Source organism: Terrapene carolina, unplaced genomic scaffold, assembly GCF_002925995.2.
Source record: "Terrapene carolina triunguis isolate 2854851 unplaced genomic scaffold, T_m_triunguis-2.0 Scaffold247, whole genome shotgun sequence".
NCBI classification, from domain to species: Eukaryota; Metazoa; Chordata; order Testudines; family Emydidae; genus Terrapene; species Terrapene triunguis.
Window position 1 is genome coordinate 3,089,609 of NW_020664598.1, and position 17,188 is coordinate 3,106,796.

Consider the following 17,188-nt stretch of genomic DNA (forward strand, 5'->3'; position numbering starts at 1 on the left):
CAGAGAGGCTCCGCGCACTGTTCCCGCCCTGAGTGCTGGCTCCGCAGGTCCCGTTAGTCGGAAAGCGCAGCCAGTGGGAGCTGTGGGGGCAGTGCCTGCAAGCGGGGGCAGTGTGCAGAGCCACCTGGCTGCCCCTGAGCCTAGGAGCCGCAGGGACAAGTCGGACACTTCTGGGAGCCGTCTGAGGTAAGCACTGCCCAGTTGGAGCCCACACTCCCTCCCGCACCCCTACCCCCACCCTGATCCCCCTCCTGCACCCAAACTCCCTCCCAGAACCCACACTCCTCACCTTCTCCTGCACCCTGAGCCCCCTCCTGCACCCAAACTCCCTCCCAGAGCCTGCATCCCCTCCTGCACACCAACCTCCTGTCCCAGGCTCAGCCCGGAGCTCCCTTCCACATTCTGAACCCCTTGGCCCCACCCCCCAGCCTAGAGCCCGCACCTCAGCCCGGTTAAAGTGAGTGAGGGTGGAGGAGAGCGAGCCACCGAGGGAAAGGGGATAGAGTGAGAAGGGGTGGGGAGGTGCGGGGCCTCAGGGAAGGGGCAGGGCAAGGGTGTTTGGTTTTGTGCGATTAGACAATTGGAAACCCTATGTAGTCTAGATCATTACTCATGGGATTGAGAACAAGGGATTCCCTGTGTTTCAATCTGGGCTCTAACAAGAAGTTCATCTGTGACCTTGGTTAATTCAACTTTATGGTCAGTTTCTGAGTACCCATAATTCCTGTTGACTTCCATTGGGTTTCTAGGTATTCAGCAGCTTTCACAACCAGGGCATCAATTTTCCCAGCTGTCACAGGTACCGGCTTCCTCCAGACCCCAGGGGTGCTCAAACCCCAACCTCCGGCTCCGCCCCAGGCTCTGCCCCTACCCCACCTCTTCCCGCACCCTCTCTGCCCCAGGCCCAGCCCCCACCTCATCTCTTCTCCCAAGCCCCACCCCCACACCACCTCTTCCTGCCCAGTTCCGCCCCCTTCCCAGAGCATGCCTCATCCCCGCTCCTCCTCCTCCCTTCCAGCGCCTCCTGCACACCACAGAACAGCTGATCCATGGGGGGCGGGCGGGTGGCGCTGGGAAGGAGGGGGAGGAGTTGATCAGTGGGGCTGCCAGGAGGCGCTGGTGGGAGAGGAGGAGCTTAGCTGCCGGTGGGTCCTAAGCACCCACTAATTTTTTTCCATGGGTGGTCCAGGGCTGGAGCACCCACGGAGTCGGCGCGTATGGTTTCTTTTAAGACAGATTCTTTTTGTCGACAGAAAACCATCTGTAGTCACCCCTATCAGTCAGAGGCCCTCCTTTTAGAAACCTTCCCTTATCTCATTCTTTGAAACAGACATCCTCCCGACTTCAAGAAAACATTCTACAAATACGTTAGAAGTAAGAGGAAGACCAAGGACAGGGTAGGCCCATTACTCAATGGGGGAGAAGGGGGGACAATAACAGAAAATGTGGAAATAGCAGAAGTGCTAAATTACATTTTTGTTTCAGTTTTCACCAAAAAGGTTAGTAGTGATTTGACGTCTAACATAGTGTAGAACTGATGAATGAAATTGTTTTTAATTGTTCACTTTATTAATGTAACTTCATAAGTAAAGTTTTATGAATGAAACAACATTCATTCATAAAACCGATTACCCCAATAACTGGCTAATTGACAATTAAGATGCTTGTTAAGAGCCATAGCTGTTCAGCCAGTTGCCCTTGTAAGTTTCACTGTCAATCCAATTCCTGCTTAAATCACTGAGACTTGCGCTGTTTCAGTATTGTAACTTCTGTTCACTGTTTGCCATTCACGACACTTGTCTACTTCCGTTCACTGTTTGCCATATTGTAAATTCAAACTCCATTTTACAAACGCTTACTCCATTTTGTAAGCTTGCTGCAACCTTCATTTTTGCAAAACCCTGCTGTAATCTTATTAGTTTAGATGTGTGAATGAGGTATGTATGGAAGATGGAATCAACCTCCAACACCAGCTTGTCCTGATAAAATAGAGTTCAAACACCAACCGCTGAAGATGCAGACAAGAGCCCTAACAAAGTAAGAAGAGTCCACCCTAAAAAGAAAAGAACAAAGGTACAACAGAAGGAAGATGAAAGCTGCAATTGATGGGTGATCCATCACCAAACCCAGAGGCAGCGTGACACAAGCTAAATATGTGGGGGATGGACAGAGTGGGGCACATGGGTCTGCTGGAGGGTCATATAGTCTTGTGTTCAGAAAGGCTTGTGAGAGGGACAGATTGGGGCAGGGGCACAGGAGCTACTGAGATAACAGTCCTATGATTCTATGATTGTGTAAAAAGAGATTTATTTTTAGTAGCTCATTTAGTCTGAGACTGAGCTGAGACTGTCAACATGGGGAATACATTATTGCTAAATGTGGTATTGGTTTTCAGTCCTGTTTCACTAGTAATTGTATTGAAATCCCTAACACTGCATATTAGGATACTGAGCAGCCATTGTATGGTAACATTTTGAAATCATGTCTAGTTTGGGATTGTAATGGAATCAGTGACCTAGGGGGTGAAAGGCTCTATACCCTGTCTGGGAGCAACCCATGGAAAAAGATTAGTGGGAGCTTAGCACCCACCGGCAGCTAACTCCTGCCCCCCCAGTGCCTCCCGTCCGCCGGCAGCCTGGCCAAATAAGTCCTCCCCCTCCCTCCCACCGTCTCCTGCCCACTGCAATCAGCTGTTCTGTTGCATGCAGGAGGTGCGGGGGGGTGGGGGGAGGAGAGAAGCGGGGAGGTGCGCTTGGGGGACGAGTATTGTGTCCAGTTCTGGGCACCACATTTCAATAAAGATGTGGAGAAATTGGAGAGGGTCCAGAGAAGAGCAACAAGAATGATTAAAGGTCTTGAGAACATGACCTATGAAGGAAGGCTGAAAGAATTGGGTTTGTTTAGTTTGGAAAAGAGAAGACCGAGGCCTGGTCCACACTAACCCCCCAATTCGAACTAAGGTACGCAAATTCAGCTACGTTAATAACGTAGCTGAATTCGACATACCTTAGTTCGAACTTACCGCGGTTCAGACGCGGTCCACACGCGGCAGGCAGGCTCCCCGTCGACTCCGCGGTACTCCTCTCGCTGAGCTGGAGTACCGCAGTCGACGGCGAGCACTTCCTGGTTCGACTTATCCCGTCCAGACCAGACGCGATAAGTCGAACCCGGAACTTCGATCCCCAGCCGCCGAACTAGCGGCTGGGTGTAGACCAGCCCTGAGAGGGGACATGATAGCAGTTTTCAGGTATCTAAAAGGGTGTCATAAGGAGGAGGGAGAAAACTTGTTCACCTTAGCCTCTAAGGATAGAACAAGAAGCAATGGGCTTAAACTGCAGCAAGGGAGGTCTAGGTTGGACATTAGGAAAAAGTTCCTAACTGTCAGGGTGGTTAAACACTGGAATAAATTGCCTAGGGAGGTTGTGGAATCTCCATCTCTGGAGATATTTAAGAGTAGGTTAGATAAATGTCTATCAGGGATGGTCTAGACAGTATTTGGTCCTGCCATGCGGGCAGGGGACTGGACTCGATGACCTCTCGAGGTCCCTTCCAGTCCTAGAATCTATGAATCTATGAATCTATGAGGCACGCTTGGGGGAGGGGGCAGAACTGGGCGGGAAGAGGTGGGGCAGGGTGGAGGCTTGGGAGAAGGGGTGGGGTGGGAATATGGCCTGGGGTGGAGCAGGGGTAGGAAGAGATGGGGTGGGGGTGGCGGGTTGGGGTCGGATGGGTGCAGGGCCTGGGGCAGAGTGGGGGGTTAAGCATCCTCAGGGCCCGGAGGAAGCCGGTGCCTGTGAAAGGAATCAACATGGACATTCTCACCACACATATCAGTATTAGCTTAAAAGTAAAACCTATGGGAACTGAGGTGTGACAAAAAAGCTGTTGGTCAGCAGGCAGGAGGGGAAGAGATAAGGAGAAAAGACCTTGGGGAGAAAAGAGATTGTAAATATTATCTACATTAAAATTGGAAATAAAGGGGGAAACTGTCTTGAATTGATTTGTTAGCTAAAGTGGTAATTGGCTCTGACATCATTTGTTAGTTAAAGGGTATAAAAGTAGGGTGACCAGATGTCCCGATTTTATAGGGACAGTCCCGATATTCGGGACTTTTTCTTATATAGGTGCCTGTTACCCTCCACCCCTTGTCCCGATTTTTCACACTTTCTCTATGGTCACCCTATATAAAAGAGTTGTGATTTTGAGGGTTCTTTGTCAGACCCTACCTGATCAGGCTGGAGCATGCTAGGATGAGATGGTTCCCCATAGGTCTGGCCTATTTGTAAGCATATTGATCAGCTGCTTATGAATACTTTATTTACTCCTGGGGGAATTCTGCACCAAACAATTAAAAATTCTGCACACAATATTTTATTTGTCTAAATAATACAATATAATCATGCCAGTTTCAATTCTTTTGGTAATTTATTTCAAAATACCTGTCAACAAGTATGGCTGTAACAATACAGACAACAAAAAAGTTCAGGAAATGTTTCTTGAGAAACAGATTCCTTATTAGGCATATTAATACTGAACTTTGAATAATAATGCATTTAAACTACAATACAGAAACGTATTTCCCACACCCCCTCAGAAGCAGTGCAAAGGCTTGGGGAAGTCAGGGGTAACAAAGGAGCTGAGGGAGAGGGAAGTAATTGCTGGGAAGGAGCCTGGGAGTGAACCTGAAGGGTTGTTGGGTGTGGGTGGGAGAAATATGGAACAAGTTTTTTGGGGGGCAGGGGGAGGGATTGTTAGGGAGTTGGGGAGCCTGCCCCACACAGACCCGGGCTGACCCCTAGCCTCTCTCATTCAATCAGGCACATCTGCCCCTGTCCCCATGTGTCCCTGCATGCCTCCCGTCCCCATATGTCCATGCACCCCACTCCCTCATGTGTCCCTGCACCCCCACTCAGCCACCCCTCTTCCCCTGTCCCCATGTGTCCCTGCATTCCCACTCAGCCACTCCTACCCTCCTGCACCCCCACTCAGACACCTTTCTCCCTTCTGTCCCCATGTGTCCTTGCACCTCCTGGTTCCCCTGTGTCCCTGCACCCCTACTCCCATTCAGCCCCTGGCTGTTACCTCAGTAGCTCCTGTGCCCCTGCCCCAATCTGTCCCTCTCACAAGCCTTTCTGAACACAAGACTATATGACCCTCCAGCAGCCCCATGTGCCCCACTCTGTCCATCCCCCACATATTCTGTGCTTCCTCACCTGGCCCCATGGTCCTCACCATGGCCCCAGGTCCTCTGCACTAGTATTCTCCAAAGATTCAGCTACTAGTCAGTAATCTTTGTCTCTCCATTGATGCCTAAAAATGATCAAGACCAAAGAAAAAACACAGATTTTGTAATAAATTACTTTGGGATTATCATTATGTTATGTAATATATGTTATGTAACTTTGTGCATACATTTGTGAATTGATTCCAGTAATTTCTGGCTGCATGCGGACATCATAACTAGTGCCTCATTACAACTCTTTTGGTGTAATAAACAGAGCTGATAATCAATACCATAGAACCTTTCTTTTTTTGCTGATGATGGCAAATCAAGTTGAAGCACTCCTTCCATGCACAGTAATCTGCAACATTAAAAAAAATCAATCAGCTATCATATTCTGAGCATTAACTAATAACACAGTACTGTCAGTTGATGGTCACAGTTTAATTATGTGAGGGCTGCATGTATTTTATTTGGGCATAAGCTTTCGTGGGCTAGAACCCACTTAATCAGATGCATGAAGTGGAAAATACAGGAGCAGGTATAAATACATGGGTTTGTCACGTTTGGTACCATTGTGTTCATGGGAGAAAGGGCTTTCAAATGATACCCAACTCAACCCAGTTCCAACAACATTATACTATCAACATTTCCTCCACCTAGAGGGCCTGGAGCTGAGAATGTGTGGTGAAGGCAGGGATTGAGTCCCCTTTGTTATGCTGCAGAGGGTGACACCATTGAAATAATGTTTTTGTAGATTTTTACAAATCAAATGACACCACCTTACCTTCTATCATTAACTTGCCAACAGAATTATAATGCTCCCAGATTGTAATATCATTAACAGGATATCGAACTAGATAAATCACTGGATCTGATCTGGTATATCCCTATGGAAACTGAACTTCTGTCACACCCCAGAGAAGTAACTCCAGGTTAGGGCTGAGCCATATATGCAGATTGTGTATTTGCCAGTTTAAGATGTTCCCAAAGGGTTAAGCATGTCATCCAGATATGAGCTCCCTGCCAGAACTGTGCTTGCAACATTCCAGACATTGGTTTAATTTAAAAATAAAGAAAACTGCAACCCAGCAACAACAAATTACTCACACTCTTCTTCAGGGTTCATCACCACAGTAGAAAGTATTACTGTTATTGCATGTTAGTTACATCACATATGAAGGGGGGAGTGTGCAAAAGGAGGAAACAAAAAGGGTCAGCGTTAGAAAGCTGCAATATGATTTAGTTGGTGTTGGTCCTGCTTTGAGCAGGGGATTGGACTAGATGACCTCCTGAGGTCTCTTCCAACCCTAATATTCTATGATTCTAGTATCTATGCAACCCAGAGCTGGCACTAGGCATAATTAGACTAAGCAATTGCTTAGGCCCCAAACAGCAAAATGGGGCCCCCTATTCACTTTTTATTAAGGCATTGTGTATGGGGGGGCCTCACAAAATATTCCTGCTTTGGGCTTCCAATGGATGCAATCCCAGAACAGTGTGAAGACTGTGGGAGCTAGAGCAAGGGGGTCTCTGAGCTATCCACAGGCTGTAGTCTCTGTGCAAACCCAAAACACCATGCATGGCTACAGGAGCTGTTAAATGGTGGTGCTGAGAGTCCAGCTCCTGCCCGGGCTGCAGCTCAAACTCTGTGCAGTGGCAAGGCACCCTGCAGAGTAACAGGCCAATACAAGGGGTACGTAATCCACGGCGACCTGTACAGTCCATACACTGTGGCCTGCAGTCACTGTGCCCTGCAGGGTCGATACACTAGCAGGGCACCAAGCAACACAGGCTGATGCAGTGGGTGACTAACCCATGGCCAGGCTGCAGGCTCTATGCACTGGCAGAGCACCGCGCAGGCTCGTGCTCCCTGGTCGCGGGGACTCAGGTCAGCACTCGGCACAGCTGCCGGACATGAGGCGAGCAGATTGCAATGACGTCATCACTCGCATGGAACGGCGCCCTGAGCGTTCAGGCTGCGTAAGCGTGTGCGGGGCAGGGCCAGAGCACGCGCCTTACGCGGGGCGGGTTGGCCGCGCGCGTGCGCGGGGACACCTGGGGGTGGCTGTTGATCCGGGGAGGTCGGGGCTGGCAGGCGGTGAGTAGGGGGCTCCCCGGGAGGGGGACACCGCGGCCGCTGCATCTCCCCGCCGGGCGGGACCAGCCCCCGCCCTGGGGAGCCGCCCGGTCCCGCCATGCCCCGGCTCTCCTCGGGCTTCGCCCTCATGTGGGGAGCGCCCCCCCGGGGGGAACGGGCCCTGCCCCGCTGCCGCCCCCCGCGCGGGGCGAGCGCTCCCCGGCCACACGGTGCCTCAGGGCCGCGCTGGGGGGGGGGCGCCCTGGCACTGGCACTCGGCACCAGAGGGTGGGGGCTGCCCGCTCCCGCTGCTCTCCGGGGGGATCGGGGTAGAAATGCCTCGAGCGGGCTCCCCCCTCCCCCCGCCCGCCGGGAGCCCCACGGGAACCTGCCCTGGCCCGATGCGCTTTGTGCCACTGCTTTTTCTGACGGGCTAACCGAGGCTTCTCTTCCCTGCTTAGGAGCGTGGCAGGACTTGGCGAGGAGCTCCCGCCCTCACGCCTTGCGAGAGGCCGCTTCCCTCCCCAGCCCTTGGCATCTGCTTTTCAGGACACAGCCACTCCCAAAGGGATGGAGAAAGGCTGCTGAGACGCCCCCGAGGCTCCTGCAAACGGCCTCTGAGACTGGCCTCATCCTACCTAGTTTGGTTTCCTGGGGGTGGGCATTTCTTCCCAGCCTGCCCTGGATCCTTTTTAGCGGTGCTACAGACCAAAGGAGATGGAAGAAAAGGAGCGATGTGATAAATTCCAGCTGGTATCCTGATGCTAATCGGATTTAAATCTTATTTTGATATTTTTGGGGAGGAGACAGAGGGAAGGAAATACCCCAACAGCAACTTTTTATGGGGTGGGGGAGGAGGGAGGGAGGGAAAAAATGTTACAGATTCCTACGTGATTTTTGCAAGCAATTACTAAACAAACTGAAAAGCACAAGAGGGTTTGCCAGCTGGAAGCAGGATTTGCCTATAAAAGAAGGGATCAGTGGGCTCTTGTTTTGATTGCAGAGGGGGGGAGAAACTTCAGACTCCTCTGTTTCTCACTATCTTCCCACAACTACCCTATGAAAAAATGAGTTGCGTGCCATGGAAAGGTGACAAAACCAAATCGGAGTCTCCTGAGCCACCACAGCTGGCACCACTGCGTATTTACCATGAGAAACAGCGTAGGGAGCTGTGTGCTCTCCATGCCCTCAATAATGTCTTCCAGGACAGCAATGCCTTCACCCGGGAAACACTGCAAGAGATTTTCCAGAGGTAGGGAGTACCCTGCACTGGCATTGTTAGTTCCCTTTTTGCACTTTATTTCTGGGATGAGTATCTGAAATACCCTTTGTGCGAGTGTCAAGGGGGAGAGGGAGGTTGTTCAGAGTCTGACACTGCTGTCACACAAATCTCCTGTATTAATGATGGAAAAACCCTTATCCCCCCTGCCCCCACCATCACCACCACCACCACACACCATTTCTTGTCCCTCATACTGTTCAGGCTGCCACTTTGGGGTGCAAGGACTCAGTTGCAGATGCCCTTATGTAATAGGCCAGCCATAATTCTCTCCCTCCCCAATGCTCTTTCATAGTGTTTCCTAAATTTCTCCCTTCCTGTTTTTTTTAAAAGGTAAATTATTCCCATCAAAATACTTCATTTGCCTTGTGGTCAAGTGGTTGGCCTGAGAGTGGGGAGGGTAGGAGAGGACTGAAAAATGGGTCAGAATGAAAAAAATTTGATGTAGTTCTGTCCAAAAACTTCTAAACAGCTGCAAGTTAGAGCCTATGTCTACTTCCTGTGCTATTCTGTGATCAAATGAGTGATTCTTGGTGTTCATTTATGAATGAAATATTATTGCCTCTATATTTTCACACAGGCAAGGTCCTGTATACTCTGGCAAGCTGGATCTAAATTCTGCAGCTAGGTCCCTGTGATCTGTGACACTGTGGTGCAAATCCTGCAGCAATTTTGGATAACTTTTTTAAATATGGAGTTTTTTGTTTAAATATGAAAAGAAATAATCCAGTCAATAGTCTTGATTTTATGATAAAATTTGAAGTATTTTATGCTTTTCCTACATTTTCATGGGAGCGCTTGTGAATACTACTTTGAAAGTCACTTAACTCCATCAATATACTAAAGGGAATCCCCTTTGATTCTCCATCTCTGTCCATAGTAGTCATTTCAGATTAATCTAATTTGGGCTGGAGATCCATTACCAGAATTTGATAGTCTGGAATATGTGAGAAGCCAAGCTCCACGTAAATAAATGTTCTGAAACTTCATGTCAGGGGACGTGACCTAAAGTCCTTTCTGCCATTGATCAAGGTTTGTGTAGCCCTCCTATGCTGACAACACAATAGCAGTGTTCTGTATCAATGAGCAGGGAAGTGTTTTTCCCCATAGCTACTCTTCTGAGAAGCAGCAGGCGGTCCCATGAGAATGGTATCCGGCTCACCCATATATCTTTCTTTGATTGACTGTAACACATTTTCTTTTCCAATCTTAAATCAGACTACAATACTATCATGAGTAGTCTTCAAAATGGACCATAATTAACATACTGATCAAGAAGTGGAGCTGTCAGTAGTCAGCAATGAAAAGTGCTGGTGGTTTTGTTCCAGCACAGGAACAGAACTTAATCACGGATGCATTTCTATTGGACTGGGCTTCTGTGTTTGAAAGATCTTTCTCAGAAGTGGAAGAGGTTTTGCATATGGGCAGTGGAAAAGAACCTGTCTCCATGCTTTGCCTCCATTGTATCTATCGTGGATTACTTGCTGAACTTAATTGAAGGCAAGGAGAGGTTGAAGAACTACATGCCATCTTCAGCATTCTGTGCTTCAGTTGACAGTTCTACTGTCTTCAATCATCTCACTGTGTCATTAGATTCCCTAGAGGTTTGGTGAATGTATCCGCACCGAACAGTGAACTTACTGAACATGGGATCTAAACCTGGTAGTGACAAAACTAATGACTTGCCCTTTGAGTCCTTACCAGTCACCAAAGACAGCCTTTGTAACTATAATCACATCTACAAGAAAAGTTATTGAATTGCAGGCTTTAATAGTTGAACCCCCCTTCGTTGTATTCCATAGAGACAAAATGCGTCCTACATATTCATCTCAAATATATAGCAAAATTTGGGACCAGGCTTCCATCTGGATTAGACCACTCATGTCCTGGTATTCTTCTTCAGACCTTATTCCTATTCACAAGAAGTTAGATTGCATACCCTAGATGTCAAGAGTCTTTTATTTGCATATACACACAACATCTGTCAAAGAGGACTAGTTTGTGTTCTGAGATCTGATTAGCCAGGATGACAGTACCTTACGGTCTTGGGGCTTACTCCATTAAGGCTATTGCACATCAGTGACATACTTCCATAACAATTCCGTTTTATAATCTGTGGGACAGCTACCTCGAATTCTACATGTATACGTACACAGCTGTATTTGTACAGCTTGGAATCTAGATCGCATGCTCTGTTTTGGGAGTGCAGCTCTGCATTCCTTGTGTAATTAAACTCAGCTGATCTCTCGTTCTGTGGGTTCTACACCACATGCTAGGTGCACACACTAGTAGGAATACATAGAGGCAGTTCTCAGAGAGGAAATTTTACTCACCAGTAACAGTTTGTGTGTTACCTACACATATTTATACAACTTTCCTTTTCTTCTCTGAATTCTACTCCTCTGGAAAGAACAAAAGTGGTTGTAGCCTTACAGCTCTCTTATAAATGTGGGCACTGTTTATAGAATGTAAGCTCTCTGGGGCAGGGTCTCGCTCTCTTTTTGTGTGTGTTTTGTTTTGTTTGTACAGCGCCTAGCACAGTGGGGTTCTGGTCTGTAATTGGGGCTTCTACGTGCTATTATTTCTATTATCATGCTGCTTAGCAGCACCAGCCTGCATGTCATATGAGTGTAAATATGCAGAGTCAATATTCTTGAAGAAGTACAGTTAAGTGTTGGAAGTGGATATCCTGGAAGAGTTGTGGCCAACTACGTGTGATATGCAGCTTTTGTGTGACCAGTAAAAGCCAGTTGAAATTTTGGGACCATAATTACTTGTGAGTGTTGCTGCCTCTCTTTTTGGCACAGTAATATGCTGACCATGTTGAAAGAAGCAGTAATTTGACCCTTGCTCAGAAACACACCAGTGGTATTAGTAGCCTTTCCTATTAACACCTTGTTTCAAGCCTTCCCTCCCTTTTATAGGCCCATCACTTTTGGGTTGGATTACGCCAACATAATCTTCTGTGGCTGCCTCTGAAGACTACCTAGAAGCTTATGTTAGTGCAAAATGCTGCCCACTTAGGCCCTGATGGCCTGGGACCTGGTTATGTGAAAAGCTGCCTCTCCCTTCCTGGTGTCAAGGGCTTTATGGTGGAATGCTCTAGCATCAGGGTATTTTTAGTGGACAGCCTTAGCCTGCACAAGTTGTTCCATCTGGCTGTCCACCAAAGTTTGACAGCCTTCAGGGCACAGTGTAAGGAACCAAGCAGGCATCTCTGCTCCCCCAGCCATGTGGGAGGAAGAGCAGGAGCTCCTGGGGATGGAGCTAATATGTGGGTGACTTTTCCAGCTGGAGCCAGGCACAGAAGCACTGGAAGCAGCAACCTTTGGATGCTAGTGTTGTCATCGAACTAATTTCTTCAATCTGACCTCTGCTGATTTGACTATCTTACTCCAACTCCCTCCCACCCCTTTTCCTTATGGATCCTCTGCAGTTAGCTGCACTTCTCAGCTATTGGCCCTCCTCAGTTACTCCTCCCCTCTCCCTTTCGCTGCCTCCATCCCTTCCCTAATTCCTTCCTGCCTTCTCCTCCCTGCAAATCATATTTAAAAAAAAAAATACAGAACAATAACAAAATGTAATTAACTGGATATTTGCCAACCATCACTCTAACTGGCCTGCTTGTAGGATATATGCCTTCCCCCTTTGCCCTGTGCCTTGTCTATTGAGATTGTAAGCTCTTTGGTGGGGAGACTGTCTTCCTATATGTCTGCACAGTACACAACATGATGGAACCCTGATCCTGATTGTGGCTGCTGTTGCGGTGCTGTCATAATACAAACAAATAATAATGTCTAGGCAAGCTTCTGAGTGAATGTTTAAATGGCAGCGAAGAGAGATTTACTCACCAGCAAGCTTAGCTGTTGAGCTATTATTGTAATAGCATTGACAGTTGGTCCATCTAGTGGTAGTACTGCTTGTTTTAATAGGTTCCCAGATGCTACAGTGATGGATTTTATATACATGAGTACTTCTTCCTTGGCAAACATGAAAACATACCAGCAGCCAAACCACTCTGGGGTGCTGTGAGCTCATCCTTTCTTATGAGTTTAGTAGGGTCAGACCCAGTCAATTCCAGTACTCTTTGGAGGCTTCCCATCTAAATGACATTACCCTTTTCCTTTTTAGTCAGGGCTGAACCAATACCTTGTCAATTTCTCTGCCTGCTGGGTAAGAGAGAACAGACTAGTTCAGGTTGAAGATGCCAGGCTCTGCCAGTTGTCCGATTGGGATTTTGAACTGTGAGGATGTATAATAAATTGGATTGCACAACCTTCCCATTGAATCCTCACCTTTCACTGAACTTTGTATTAAAACTGCATGGGATACAGGTACAACAACCAGTGCCACTTCTAACTAGAATATGGATGTGTGAGCCTGGGAGATGGATACAATGAACTCCTGCAACAATATTCTTTCACTTTGTGTTCACAGACTGTCTCCCAACACCATGGTGACACCACACAAGAAGAGCATGCTGGGAAACGGGAACTACGATGTGAATGTCATCATGGCAGCGCTTCAGACCAAAGGCTATGAAGCAGTTTGGTGGGACAAGCGCAGGTACTGAGAACTAGCTTTTAATTGCTATAGTTTGGGAGATAGCTGCCTTGTGCTAGGGTTTATAACCGAGGAAGTAGGAGAAATAACTGAATACCATCTCTGCTCTCTCTGCTTGCCCAGGGATGTTAATGTCATTGCCCTCTCTAATGTGATGGGCTTCATCATGAATCTGCCCTCCAGCCTCTGCTGGGGTCCCCTGAAGCTCCCCCTTAAACGACAGCACTGGATCTGCGTCCGGGAGGTGGGAGGCACCTACTACAATCTCGACTCCAAACTCAAGATGCCAGAGTGGATTGGAGGTGAAAGTGAGCTCAGGTGAGTCTCCTTCCATCAAAATCCCCTACTCCTAGCCCTATTACAAATTAAGCATCTGCCTTTAACACCTAGTATCTGGTACAATACAGTTCATGAATTCTGATAGCAAAGACTGAAGAATGGGAATGAAATTCATATGCCCCTCCTGGATCTTACCCCATGTGTCTCATTTCTGTGAAGCTAAGAAAACAATTTAGCTAATAGGAGACTTTAAAGTTCAGGAGAGCCTGGGCTTCCTTCCTAGGGCTGCTGGTTTTGTCACCATGATGATTGTAGATTAACCCAGATGGTTAATTTGTGGTGACACCTGTAATGGACCGACCCACCATGCTCTATCATGTTTCTTTAGATGGGGAGCACTTGATAGGGTTCCACTGATAGTCAGTTATTGTGTGTGTCCAACAGAGAGAGGATTTAATTTGAAAAATGCAGCTTTTTTCCTTAAACCATTTCTACAATGGCTAATGAGCCTCTGCCCACTTTCCTGTTCTTTCTGAGATCCAGGTGGCACTTCTGTGCTTGTGCTAAATTTTCCATGTCTTTCACATTAGAGTGTAAAATTGTGGTTCTTACCGTTCATGGTCAACGAAGATTTGTGGCATTTGCTCCTCACATGCTGAAAACCATAATGATTAGCCTTGATGCCCCAGATAAATTGATTCTAGTTCGGGGAACTGTGCTCTAGCAATGTCTGTAGAGCTGGTCGTGCCAATCAAGAATTAGTGAATAGAATGACGTCCTGACAACCTAAAATTCCATGTGTGTAACTTTCAGTAGAGAATTAATTCACTCCTATGATTGCTGCTTAATACTGCTGGTTTGGAATGGTTAATGTTTCAGTCTCAAAACTGTTGCATTTCAGCATTAAGTGAATGATTCCTGTGTATAACATTTTGGGAACTTTTTTGGCAAAATATATAAGGGAAATTTAAAATTTTTATTTTCATATTATTTGTCCTATCTTTGCTATTGGATAAATCACTGAGTCAGAGAGGCTGAAAAAATGCATCAGATCCCAGTTCATAGGCTGCCAGTAATCATTCTGTGTCACTAGGTTTACCATGTCATCCTTCTGTTTCCTCCCAGTCACCCCACCTTGGGGGGGGGGGGGGGGGAGTGCTTTGAAATTGATGAGATTGCTGATCTCTGAAACTTAAAGAAGTCAGTTTGTTTGTTTCAGTCGCACTACATCTTGCCAATTCACAAGAATAGGTGCGTGTGTCCTTGGAGAACAGGCAAGATTTTTTTGTATAAACTCTAATAATGAAGTTAACTATGCCCATGTAGTTCTGAAATAACCTGCCAGGTGGTGTATGGATCTAGTTAGAATTTTAATATGCACTTGTAAGAAAAGTGATGGTAAAAAATGACCTCTTCACCTATTATCTTCCTACGTATCTTGTCACATCTGCTTATTTAATAAGTCTTTACTCCTAAAGGGCTTTGCAGAGCCACTACTACTTATTCTGGATTTTGTTGTTTCACCTCACTTTTGCCCTTCTTCCCATTTCCACAGGAAATTTTTGAAACACCAGCTGAGAGGAAAGAACTGTGAACTTCTGCTGGTGGTGCCAGAGGAGGTGGAAGCACATCAGAGCTGGAGAGCTGACATGTGACCCGGATTTGCCCTGTCCTTTCTCACTACAGCTCCTGTCCCTCCCCCCACAACCCCCTGATGTCCTTTGACCTGGATAATGGGTGCCCTAGCTCTTTTCCTCTGGAACTTCCTTTCATTGGTCTCTTTTCTTTCTGTATTGATGGTGCAATAGGACAGTGGCATAGGGTATTGTGGGGGCCGGAATGGATGAGGAAGGAAGCCAGTCACTTTTTAATGAGGAGAGGAGAGTGAGCTCTATGCTTTTAAACTGATTACCTTGCATAGTGCTCTTTAAAATAGGCTTTGGGGATAAGGTGTTTGGAACACTCTGCTGATTCTTCCCCATACCCCAATATCTTAAAGACTAATTGTGGTTGGACACTACTCCCTCCAGACTTAACAAAACTTCTTTGGATGGAAGGTGTCAAGCATGCTGCCTCCTCTCTGAAACAGTCTCTACCCCCAAAGCAAACTATGCTGGATACATTTGCAAATCATGGGGGACTCTCAGGAAACTGTCGAACACTAGCAATGGTATGGTGCTCTGTAGAATCTCCTGTTTAGTGAGGGTTTGTGCCAAGGGTTAGGGACAACCTATCTTTAAAGAAACTCTTGGGGTAGGTTGGGGGATTCTTCTCTAATGTTTTTAGGGATTTTTGTTATGCAGATGGCTTAGATGCTTCTTTGGATAGTGCAGGGCAGGCTGATTAGGGAGTAGAAGTGGTAGCAAGTTTAGGCTGGTTCAGAAGCATCACATCTGGAGTGAGAGAGGCCACCGGAGGCTTGTAGGGGGTTTTCATTGGTGCGGTATATAACATCTTAATTGTTCCTGTATGTGCACTTGTTAGTTCAGGAGCTGATTGCAGAGAAGGGAATAAAACTGAAGGTGTTTAAGAGGAAGGAGGGAGTTATTTCCTCTTATTTTCCTCCTCTGTGGAAGACTAGCCATGGCCATGAGAGAGGAAGAAAGAGGGTGGAGAAACTCTTCTACAAATAAACTAGGAGTTACGCAAAGCAAAATCAAAGAGAGGCATTGCAATTCTAGATTTCTCTGCCTCCTATCATCATCAGCAGTTACTGGGAGAGATGCGTACAGGGTACATGAGAGAGTCTTTCTGATGGTAAAGGCAGATTGTCTAGCATGGTAGCTGAACCAAGTACTTTGGTTTTGGCTGACAGATATTCCCTTGACTGCTGAATCACCTCACCCTCTGTTCCCTCCTGCAGAGAAAAGTGACTAAGAGACAGGGAGACTCCAGTAGGATTCTTTCACTCAGTGTTTTTTCCTATGCCACCAGGTGCTGGGTGTAGTTTAATCATTCCTTCCGCAGCAGAAAGAGGAAAGGGTGAGTTTGGGATGAATTTCACACTACTATTGACTCTTCCTGGTCAAGATATGTTACAACTGTTTGTCTCATTTCCTAATGCACATGCTGTCCTCCCAGTTATAACAGCAAGTGTAGAACAGTGATGGAAACCACCCTGGGTAAGCCAGTGTCTGAAGCTAAACTTACAAACCACCAAAGCCTTCCCTTTGCAACAGAAAACAGAGGCCATGTGGCAACAGGACAAGAGTGGTGGTGTGGTCAACCCTGGACATCCTACAGGCACCATGCTGCAGCCTCCTGACAACATGTTGGCAGTGGCTCTTCTGCACGTTCTACAGTCCAAACCCAGTGTTTCTATTTCTACAAGAGCCCTACTTCCTTCTTACCACCACATTCCAGTGACCAAAACCAGCTGGCAGAATTTTTAAACACATCACAAGCAGGAATTCTGCTTATGACTTGAAGCCATTTTCTAAAAGGGAAGGGAAAAAAATCAACAGCAAAAGAATTTTCTATGCTGATTAAAATCGCACTTTGGAGAGACCCTGTTTGCATGGAAGCCGCAAGCCAATGGATCAGTGCACAATATGCAAAGATGTTTTAAAAACATTGTAGGGCTGCCTCCCTATATTTGTATCTAATGTCACTGCTTAACCCCCAGGGAAAGGGTGTGATCCAGCTGCTCAGGAAAAGGGAAACTGTATGATCACATCCCTGGGGAATAGTGCTGTGGTGACAGAGGGAGGGGAAACAGACTAATCCCACTGCTTAGGAGTGGGGAAGCCCATGTTTGTTTTCTTGC

The 17,188-nt window shown here is 47.0% G+C and overlaps 1 protein-coding gene across 1 annotated transcript; it reads left to right on the forward strand.

The window, feature by feature from the left end:
• The first annotated feature begins 8,160 nt into the window (after positions 1 to 8,160).
• On the forward strand, positions 8,161 to 16,683 carry JOSD1 (Josephin domain containing 1). Its single transcript, XM_024208743.2, has 4 exons — positions 8,161 to 8,553; positions 13,018 to 13,146; positions 13,267 to 13,461; positions 14,978 to 16,683. Exons 1-4 carry the CDS (start codon positions 8,369 to 8,371, stop codon positions 15,075 to 15,077), a joined length of 609 nt encoding a protein of 202 aa, XP_024064511.1. The 5' UTR covers positions 8,161 to 8,368; the 3' UTR covers positions 15,078 to 16,683.
• The last annotated feature ends 505 nt before the right edge of the window (positions 16,684 to 17,188 follow it).

Coding starts and splice junctions, on each gene's coding strand:
- JOSD1 (XM_024208743.2), top strand. CDS start 8,369: ATGAGTTGCGTGCCATGGAAAGGTGACAAAACCAAATCGGAGTCTCCT. Junction 13,147..13,266: donor GTTTGGTGGGACAAGCGCAG/GTACTGAGAACT, acceptor CTGCTTGCCCAG/GGATGTTAATGTCATTGCCC. Junction 13,462..14,977: donor GGAGGTGAAAGTGAGCTCAG/GTGAGTCTCCTT, acceptor CCATTTCCACAG/GAAATTTTTGAAACACCAGC.